The sequence below is a fragment of the Lytechinus pictus genome, chromosome 5, assembly GCF_037042905.1.
Source record: "Lytechinus pictus isolate F3 Inbred chromosome 5, Lp3.0, whole genome shotgun sequence".
In the NCBI taxonomy this organism is placed as follows: Eukaryota; Metazoa; Echinodermata; class Echinoidea; order Temnopleuroida; family Toxopneustidae; genus Lytechinus; species Lytechinus pictus.
In genome coordinates this window covers 8,955,315-8,965,994 of record NC_087249.1, presented here as the reverse complement: position 1 = coordinate 8,965,994, position 10,680 = coordinate 8,955,315, and the positions used below count along the sequence as shown (strand labels likewise).

Sequence of the window (10,680 nt, the reverse complement as noted above, 5' to 3'; positions counted from 1 at the left end):
GGGAAGGGAAGGGAAGGGAAGGGAAGGGAAGGGAAGGGAAGGGAAGGGAAGGGAAGGGAAGGGAAGGGAAGGGAAGGGAAGGGAAGGGAAGGGAAGGGAAGGGAAGGGAAGGGAAGGGAAGGGAAGGGAAGGGAAGGGAAGGGAAGGGAAGGGAAGGGAAGGGAAGGGAAGGGAAGGGAAGGGAAGGGAAGGGAAGGGAAGGGAAGGGAAGGGAAGGGAAGGGAAGGGAAGGGAAGGGAAGGGAAGGGAAGGGAAGGGAAGGGAAGGGAAGGGAAGGGAAGGGAAGGGAAGGGAAGGGAAGGGAAGGGAAGGGAAGGGAAGGGAAGGGAAGGGAAGGGAAGGGAAGGGAAGGGAAGGGAAGGGAAGGGAAGGGAAGGGAAGTATACACGACACTCGCTTTCCAGCTGCATATGTGCTTTTCCAAGATCATAATACATGTAGGCGGATCCAGGGCCGGGGCCAAAGCCCCACTGTTGGCGGTGCAAAAAATAATTTAAAAGAGGGAAAGAAAGAAAAAAATAGTACAGGGGAATGGGTGCTTAATAAAATGTCTTAATTGTTTTTATGCCCTTTAATTAGTCTGAATAAAAAAATAATGATAAAATTCAGCTCGTGCTTTTTGTTTAATAAGGTCTTGTTCATGATTGAAAAGGGGTGTTTAAAATGTATCGTTTTCTGATCTATTTTTTTTTTCGCCTTTGGTTTTGTGAGTGATACAAATCCTATTCATGCAAAAAAAGTCCCCCTTTTCAGATCCCGGTTTCAGATCTAATTATCAAAACATATCAGCTCGAGGTGCTCGCTCGCTTACGGTATTCAAACTTTGGAAATTAGCCTTTCACAGTTATGAAGAAGGAGTTAAGCCTATAAAGGTGTATTAATAATCTAAAATTCTAGATGGTTAGGCAGGCCCAAAGACGTCGAAGAGAACAATATCTCCATACAGGATACTCCATAATAATAGATCTCTTGCCCCGGCTTTTTGCTCCGGTGCAGGTGGTATCGCAATAGCGCATGTGATCGGTGGGATCGTTGTTAGAGACGCTGTGCATCCGGCCGACTTCTTGTGCCAAGCTGCTTTAAATTGTACATGAACGGTAAGACTTACTAAGAGCATACTAGTGCTATGTGTATGAAATAATGAAAAACAGTATGTATCCATGCTAATGAATCAGTTGTTTTTTGTGCTTTTTTGGGTAGTTAAATAAAAAAAATAAAAAATAAATCCTCTCGATGTTTTACGGTGTAGTCCCATACGCTTATTTTTATGTTTTATAAATTCGATCTAACGTTAGATTCTAACAAAGTAACATATTAGGTATACTTTTTTCCTTCGTGATCGTGTTCGTAAATGGAAAGAAAAATATGAAAGGTATGAATGCTGGGTTAGGGAATGAAGGTAGGAATCAATGAGTGAATGATTGAATTTATTTTAAAAAATAGACGATTCGCAGGAATTTTTATTTTTACTTTTATTTTTTTAACGTGAGAGAAAGGTCTAAAGTAAAGACTCTAACGCAACATTATACATTTTCTCACCTGATTTTTTGTACTTGTAGTCCTGCTAGTGCTACATGAACGGAAGTCTCCCATAGGACTCATAGTGCTGGTTGCATGATGTTTGAATATAGGGTCTTTGGAAAAAAGGGTGAGCTACTGCACCCTGTACGATTAGATCTACTCCAGGCATGATAATTCCTCTTTTTGAAGGAGTAAACAAAGCATGTGAATGAAACTAACATTTTAAGAATACAATCAGCTTAGCTTAGCCTTAGTGCCTACCACTCGAAGTGTGTGATGTAAAATCCACAATTTGTATTCCAAAGACCCGGTGTCATCTTGTTTCTATTGCAGCTTGAGTATATGAATGCACCAGCCAATCACATTCGTGTGACCATTTTCAGTTCATGAACTCAAGCGTTTTTTTAGACCGAAAGCTTCAGTCTCTTAGTGTTAGTTACGCAATCTAGGAGGCATTAGAACCTCAATAAAATTGAAAAAAGCTGTGACAGTAGTCAGACTTTTATGAACCATTGTGCAAATTAATCCACAGATATTTGAATTAATCAACCAAATGAAACAACAATTACTTTTTTGGATGATAAATTTTGTTCTAAAAAATAACCCATTGATGTGAAGAGAATGAGATTTGCCTAGATTTAGATTACAATGAAAATGGGCCGTTTGGAATCGTGAGAATGATGTCTGATAAATGGCATTCATGCTTGACATTGTAATACCGTTACTCTGGAGGAAGTATTTTTTGTCATGCTTGATATTTTTTGGTTTCTGATGATTTTTTTGATTTATTGAAAATGCAGCACAAATTTGTCATCTTTGAATGTCTGCAGAATCATAATAAGCATTCAGTGTGATTTTCCTTGTCATTGTTAATGTATATATTATAAAACAGAATGTTTATTAATAAAGTTGTTCGTTCACTTCCTTTATTAAGAGTAGCCTACTGTCCTCTTCTCTAAATTCAAAATAACTCTATCAGTAAAAAGAATAGATTTTCAATATATCATTATTTTTGTCATTATTACTTATAAGCAGCAATTACCCGTGGCAGCACAGGGGGTACATGTAGGAGTCATTTTTCTTTATCAAGGTGTGTGGGAGGGTGGCATTCTTGTATGTACAACTAGACTGCCTATTCACACTGAAAGCCAATCAGTTTATTGATGAAATATATTTAAACAACTGATTCATAGCAGACTTCTCTTTCAATATAGATAGGAGGTTCAATTAAGTTAAGCATATTGGGTTGAATTGGAGGAAGAACTTCAATAATCATTACAGAGTGAAACCAAATCTAAGTATGAAATAGAAAAATGTATTAGAACATGGTGTATTCAGTAAGCAGTCAAGAGGCAATTATTGTGATATAGAAATGTTATCATTAAATGTATTGGGTCAGAAATAAATATATGTAAGTACATTGCACATGTACCTTACAATGCACATTAGACTGCAGTTGTTTGTACTTTTTAAATTAAAGGTTGCTCAATCTTATAGAAGTACAGCGGGATGTCGAAAAGAAGTGAGAGTGAGAGAAAGGGGGGGGGGGGGGGTGATAAAATGAGTGAGATAGAAACAGTGGTGGGAAAAATGAGTCATACAGACAGGAAAATGAGAGACAGACAATGGGAAAAATGATGAACGAGACCCACACGGAAAATGAATGAGAGAGAGAGACAGACAGACAGACAGTGGGAAAAATGAATGAGAGAGACAGACAGTGGGGGAAATGAATGTGAGAGACAGTGGGGAAATCAGAGAGAGATGAAGAGAGAGATAGAGAAATTATAAAGAATACAAAAGAGAGAGAAAGAAAAGCTTTCAGATTTTTTCAAAAGGTTTTAGATATCTTTTTTTTTTGGTGGGTCGAATAGTTATGCATTAAAATAATTGATAAAAATCTTAGAAAGTACACTGTATATGTATATCTTATGGAATTATTGTGTCTTATAAAAATTTTATGGGTATCAGGTATCTTCAGTGATTAGAATACAATATTTCATTTCATTCAAATAAATAACAATATTGGTCTACGTGTATGTCAGATTATGTCTTTTAATAGAAATGTAAAACACAATGTATAAAATATAATCATGTAAAGGCAAGATATATGCTACAAGAGTATACAGATGAAAAGATCATAATACTTGAGATGGCATGTTATAATGCATAAAAAATGTCCCTGTAAGTCTGTTATAGATACAAGATATATTGGCTGTTGAAGCGATAAACCATATTTGTTCTGTTATATTCATATCTACATTTTTGATAAACATCTACATATGTACAACAGAGTTTTGTACAATACATGTCAAACAAAACATAAACATGTCAATTGAAGGCAAAATACCGGTACAGATAGTATCAGAATATATGAGATGGCATGTTATGTCAAAATAAAGGACTGAATGATAAACAATTTTTTACTCAGTATGTTCATATCTGCTTTGACATAAAACTATCTACATGTAATATATGTACAACAGAATGTTAGACTAAATTGTCTTAAAAATTTAACCATTGTTTAGAAAAAATTCCAGCTCGATTGAGTGGAATACCACAGAGAAAAGAGCCGTCAAACAAACGGAAGGACACGCAAGATTAGCCAAATTATAGTAAGGATTACTTGTACTGTATTTTCCCATTACGCAAAAAGCAGTTACAATGAATTGAATGGAATTATATAATCTGAGAACTTTTGCAATCTATTTTTTTTTTCAGACAGGGAAACAAGTTGCAATGCCACCATGGAAACCAGTTTGGAGGACTTGAATAAGGCCATCTCACTGGCCGTGAAGAATGGCCAGCCTGTCCTGAACCTCAGCAACCGTGACTTGGCGATCCTTCCAGACACCTTGCAGAAGCTCCACCAGGTGAAGCGATTGCTGCTGAACAACAATAAGATTATCATGCCACCTTCAGAACTGGTCTCCCTCGAGGGCCTGCAGGAACTAACCTTGGACCACAACCAGCTGACTCTCCTTCCCACAGGCTTTGGCCGTCTCAAGAACCTTACCTACCTAAGTCTCAGTCACAACCCCTTGTGTTCCTTGCCAAAGGACATAGGTGATCTCAGGAACTTGAAGCAACTGTGGGTTGTGAACACTCAACTGGTGTCCCTCCCTGTGGAAATTGGCCTCCTGCAGTGCTTGATAAAACTTGGCGCCAGAGACAATATGATTGCGGAGCTTCCCACAGAAACCACAAGACTCTGCAGCTTGCAGTGGCTGAACCTTGCGAACAACCTCCTCAGTCGGTTACCAGATCGCTTTGGACGACTTGCAGAGCTGATGTATATAGACTTGAGTGAAAATAATTTCAGTGAGGTACCTGAGGGACTGACAGAGGTGCCCAAGTTGGTATCTTTAGCCATGGCCAAGAACCAGATCTGTGCTCTTCCAGATGATAGGCTGATTGGCCTCACACAACTCACAAAGTTAGACCTGAGAGATAATCCGTTTATTGATAGGCCAGACCATTGGAAGGTAATGACTAAGTACTATTTCCTTCAAATTACTGACTTTCTTTCTAACCAGAATGCTAAAATCCGCCCGTTAACATTTTCCCCCTTCTGGGACCCATAAAATATCTAGGTTAGCAATTAATCGTAAAATGAAATGGCCTACATGTATCAAGAATGTCATTGCATGCGCATATTGCTCAGTAGACTGTCTTGGAACCAATCAGAATTGCTCTTTCAAATTAGCAATTGATTGCTAAGTTTTGCGTTTTGGGGCCCTGGTGGGTGTTTCATAAAGCTGTTTGTAAGTTACCATTGACTCTATGCATGACTGGTGACCCTTTCTTGTAGTACAGATTAATCCCTACATAGCTGATGTAGCACTTAAGAACATGTTCCAGTTGTGCGTTAAGTCATGCGTAAATTTAGGAACAGCTTTATAAAACGCCCACCTGGGCCCAGTTTCATAAAGCTGTTAGTAAGTTAAGAGTGACTTTAAGAACGACTGGTGATCCTTTCTTTTGGTAAATGATATTCACCATTCAATGTTCATAATTGGTGATTATTCAAAGCGTAAGAAAGGATCACCAGTCGTTCTTACAGTCGCTCTTAACTTACAAACAGCTTTATGAAACACACACCTGGAGCCTGGAGGGTGTTTTACAAAGATTTAAGTATGACTTAGAGTCGCACTTAAATGCCTCGTTGCGTGCGGTATAAAAGGCATGACCGCATTGGTCAGATCATGCAAAGAGGACGTGCACTACTGCGTATTGATCAATAAGATTGCGCGTTGCATATCTTGTATGCGTCAGTATTTAAGTGCGACCAAAGTCATACTTAAATCTTTGTGAAACACCCCCCTGGTGTTCCACCAAACGAGTGACCTCAGCACAATTCATGGAAATGATTGCTGTGTGATAGTAAAATATTCATTATCATATTTAGTTTTCAAACAATACTGACATTTGAATTCTGATTGTATACATGAAATTATCCGTGAAAATTGGACTACGGAATGTGGGGTTATCATGCCATATTTCTTCATTTCCTTGTCTTGGTCCGTTGATGTTGTCTTCTGTGATAGTGGTCGCCATTATTTGCAAGCTTGTTATCTTGGTGCTGTGAGCAGTTGGTCCACCAATATGTAAGGAGAGATTACGTCCTTTCCGTACAGATTTTATAGTGAATAAATTGTGATGCGAGTTCAAGATTTCAAAGGACATTCAGTGGTGGCAAACAGTGCATGTTATGGTGACCTCCTTTGCTAGAGACACCAGAGACTCAAGTTTGAATAGAAAATTGAGAGGGTGCAATATGCCAATAGCAATCCTGCTCTTGATTTTGTTGTATACTTGTCATATAAACATATACATGTAATTGTAAGAAACATGGTAATCAATATTTTTTTATATTGTGTCCTAATTTCTAACATGCTTCTATCGGAATACCAGTTTCTGACCGGTAAGATGCAGTTAAAAAAAGGTTGACATGACTCAGCCCCTACTTTAGAGAAAGTTTTCATTGTCTTTACTCTGATCATACCTGTATTCTTTCTTCTTCTTTCCAGGGTCTTGGTTTCATCCTGCTTGGTTCATCAGTCACTCCACGCGGAGATGGTCCAGAAGAGAATGGTTTGGATGAACCACAGGACCAGGAAGGAGATGAAACAGACGATGAGGAGGAAGATGAGGAGGAAGATGAGGAGGAGGTAGAGGAGGATGGTGACGAGGACTGCGATGTATGAGTAGGTTGTGCCTACAGCTTGACGAGTGCCTTCATCTGGTATCAAAGATTAGAGATGGAAACGCTTACTTCTAACAAGAGAGCCTTTCTTTTCCGAGACTTGTCCGTTTAGCATCTCTTAAAGCTAGTGTTGAAATGGTGAGGTGGAGCAGGTAGCCAAAATATTGGCTCAGTGATGATGATTTATGAGTAAACGGGTAATGCGACTTGCGTCACATTGGATCAGTTTACCGTCTGGTGTCAAAGAAGAAAGGCTTAATCTCAAGAAACAAGTTTGCTTTCTGAGCAGTCTCTTTGTGAAATATGTTGTCACGTTTCTTGATGGTGTTCACAGTGGTCGGAACCAGATGATGGATGTTATCAGCTTCTATGGGTGCCTACTTCTACCAGTCCAAGGGACACACATTCTCAGATAGTTTGAGATCAAAGAGAGTGGGCATGGCTGGAGTGTCCCTGGTCTGTTGTCATTTTGAATGGAAATTTTAAACCATTTTTAAAGGAATGTTAAAGCAGCTGTGATGATTGGAGCAGCCCCGAAATTGCTTGTGTTGTGTCATGACATTAGGGTGCCCTGTTGACTCCTACCATTCCATTGATGGCATGTATCGACCAAATAGTTGAGTGATGGTTTTTTTTTGCTCTGAAATATCTACATTGTAAGTTCATTCCTAAACTATTTACCTGTGTCTATTTTTCTTTATGACAGGAAAATTGAGTATTGACCGATTGCTAAAAAATGAAAGGGGTGAAAGGGGGTTTGAATAACATCTTCTTTTCATACATTGTATTCAGACATTAATGACCAAGCTCAAATTTGTATATGATAAAAGTGCTGTATAAAAAGGTGAACAAGCAAGTTTAAGTAACGAAGGATTGACTTGAGTGATGTTTATCCTCATTAAATCTAAATCTTGCCAATTTACAATTTCAAGCTCTAGGGATCATGGTATTAGAAGAAGACGGAGCAATGCTCAAAATCCCCCGATGCCACACATCCCCACCCTGTTTTTCATATGATGAAAACTGAGAAAGAAGACATAAGATTGTAGATGCTCTCCCATTTTTTTTGTTTTCCAGGTGATGGAAAAGGGAAAGAGAGGAAATAAGAACATGGGAAGAGAGATGATTAGCTCGTGCAACTTGATAATGCACCTATTTGTTTAAGTTGTAATAATTAAAATTTCAAAAATACTAGAACTTCTACTATTAGATAACCACTGAATGGCATGGGCTTAATGATATAGGGGGTATTCTGAGATCCATTTTATCGCAGATGAAATAGAATATTCTATCGCCATTAAAATCAGTGAGATAAAAAATATCCTTAAATATTGATATTTGTAGAATCTTAAAATCTCTTCAAATTTGTATTCTGAGAACCATTTTTTATCTCTGTAAGACATGCTTACTTATGAAGAAATATCCAATGAGAAAGAATAAACTGATTCATTGTTTTATTCATCCAGGGAGACGGTCAAATTACTGAAGAGAAAATAATCTATTCATCTTGGACTTATATTATTGAAATGGAGAACAGTTTCACGTTCAATCTGGGACGCTTCTTCAGCTTGTCCGAATTTCGAAAGAGAAAGGCTGTTTTGTAGCACTCTCATCTCATTTAACAAAAGAAAAAAATTCTGCCACGAGGTGTGGTAAAAGAGTGAGATTGTGTGAATTCAGAGAAAACAGTAAGTTTTCAATTCATTTTCCTTTTGAACTTTTTCTTTTTAAAACAAAAGTCACAATTGGGGCGTGTCGAAATATGATGACATGTTGTAATATCAAGCAACATTTATTGTAATGGGAATGGTATGTTTTCTTCTTAAAGGTTACTTTGAATACCTAAATGTTTTAAATTCAAAGTCATCCCAAATATCTGTATTTGTATTTGTGAAAATATTTGTTTTTACAGCTATTTGAATTTTTACAAGTTTTATTCAAACAAATATGCACACAATATTGTTCACTTTGAGTCTCCTAGGTGGGAAGTGGGAACATAATGTGAAAGTTTGGAAAATTGTCTTTCTTTTTTTTTTAATTTGCTTTTTATTCTTTAGTAAAAGTTAATGTGAATTATAATATGTTAGTCAACAATATTATTATATGACATATCAAAATATGTCTCCTGATTGTTGGTTGTTCAAAATAGATGATTTATACATTAAAGAGTTGTAATCTTGATTTGTATTCCATTAAACAATTCTGCTTCATTCTGAAGTCATTTAAATGTTATCCATCCTCGTTTTTCCTTCATTAACATAAAGCCCAGCGCACATCATGCGATTCGATGCGAAGCGATTATTAAATAAATGGCATTTCAAATTGAATGTGAAAGTTCCAAGAAGTAAGTTTATTTCGTTTAAAGTTCGGCATAATGTTAGGAATAATGACAACTTGGAGAAAATTTTTTATGAAACGCTCCTCCGAGAAAAAACTTTAATCATATCTGTTACTGCAACAAGATGTTTTTCTTTTCCTTTTTCCTGACACCAGGGGAACGTTTCATCAACATTTTTGTCCCACAAGTTGTTAGATCCGATAACTTTCCTTGATTATGATTGGCTGAGAAGCATTGTTACTATGGTAACTGTCAGATAAAATGGGACTTGGATGATAAAAACAAGTCCTTTCATGGGGCCGCTCCCCAGGGGAGCGTTTCATCAACATCTGTTGTGTGACAAGTCAGATTGACCATTTGTCTGACAGAAATGTTTGTTTCATGAAAGAATTTGTTTGACGGTTTATCCGACAATTATATCTTAATCTTGCTTCTCAACCGATCAAAATGGAGGAAAGTTTGTAAGACCTTGACAGAGGAGCTTCCCACCCCATACTCCACTTTCCACCCACCCCCTTCCCAGGGGACTAGATTTGCTCTGAACAATACAATTAGCCATAGATGAAGCTCGGTTCTTTTCTCCCTTCCACGTCGCCATTCATCTAAACATCCCTCCAATTTCCCCGTTCTCAAAGAAACCATTGGTCTATATTTGAAATGCTGCCATCTAACGTCTGGTTTTAACCAGGCAATTTCACCGATGTTCCTTTCAAGAGCACAGAAAGAGTGTTGGAGAACTAGAAACAACCGTCAAGTAATTGATATGTTTTTTTTATTTGTCGGTAGAGAGGGAGACTGATGAATGATACGACTGACAGTGATTATGATCCCATTTCAGAAATTATGGTTATAATTCAAACGTGTTTTTTTTTCTTCATTTTTTATATTTAATTTAAAATTAAGTTTAACAGTATAGATTGTGTATATTTACATTTTCTTGACAAATCTAACTTTTTCGATCATACGTGATAGAAAGAAACTTTCGAAACAATCTTATTTTGGCTTTCATCTTGCAAAAGTATATACCGATTATTCATAACACTTATAACAATTCAAATTTTCGAAATACTCCAGAGGCCCTACTCCAAACCATATTTTTCAATTTGTCTAAATTTTGGGTGAAATAATACATTCCCATTATTTTCCGTTACCTCCTAAAGCTCTCTTGTTAATATTCACATGATTCGCCGATGGAGATTAAAATGTTGATCGAACGGTGATGAATTTTCCCGGCCTTCATTTAAAACTAATAATAATTACTCAAAATTACTAGTCATGCAAAGGCTGTTGTGTCTCGTTTTACAATCGCACGTCTTGCATAATATTGATTGTGCTAAACATAGTTAGGCCTAGTATTTTAACCCTTTCCACGCGTACTTCGCACCAATGCACACTCGGTGCCGTGCGAACTTCGCATTTCACACTCAACAAACAATGCATTGTTTCCCTCCCTGAAAATAATTCAGTACAGATGGGTTCATAGTCCAGCGCACAAAGAGTTAATAGGCCTATGCGCTATTCAGGTTTGATACGAAATGTCAAACAAAGGTGTTGATTATAATGTAAACATATTCCTTAATCCTTATAATTTCTTCTCCTTGTCTTTAACTGTCCA

General features: G+C 37.3%; 1 protein-coding gene across 1 annotated transcript; it reads left to right on the top strand.

Annotated features, from left to right (window-relative positions):
• The first annotated feature begins 708 nt into the window (after positions 1 to 708).
• LOC129262465 (protein scribble homolog) lies at positions 709 to 9,054 on the top strand. Its single transcript, XM_064099760.1, has 3 exons — positions 709 to 1,097; positions 4,243 to 5,006; positions 6,552 to 9,054. Exons 1-3 carry the CDS (start codon positions 1,091 to 1,093, stop codon positions 6,726 to 6,728), a joined length of 948 nt encoding a protein of 315 aa, XP_063955830.1. The 5' UTR covers positions 709 to 1,090; the 3' UTR covers positions 6,729 to 9,054.
• Positions 9,055 to 10,680: the final 1,626 nt, after the last annotated feature.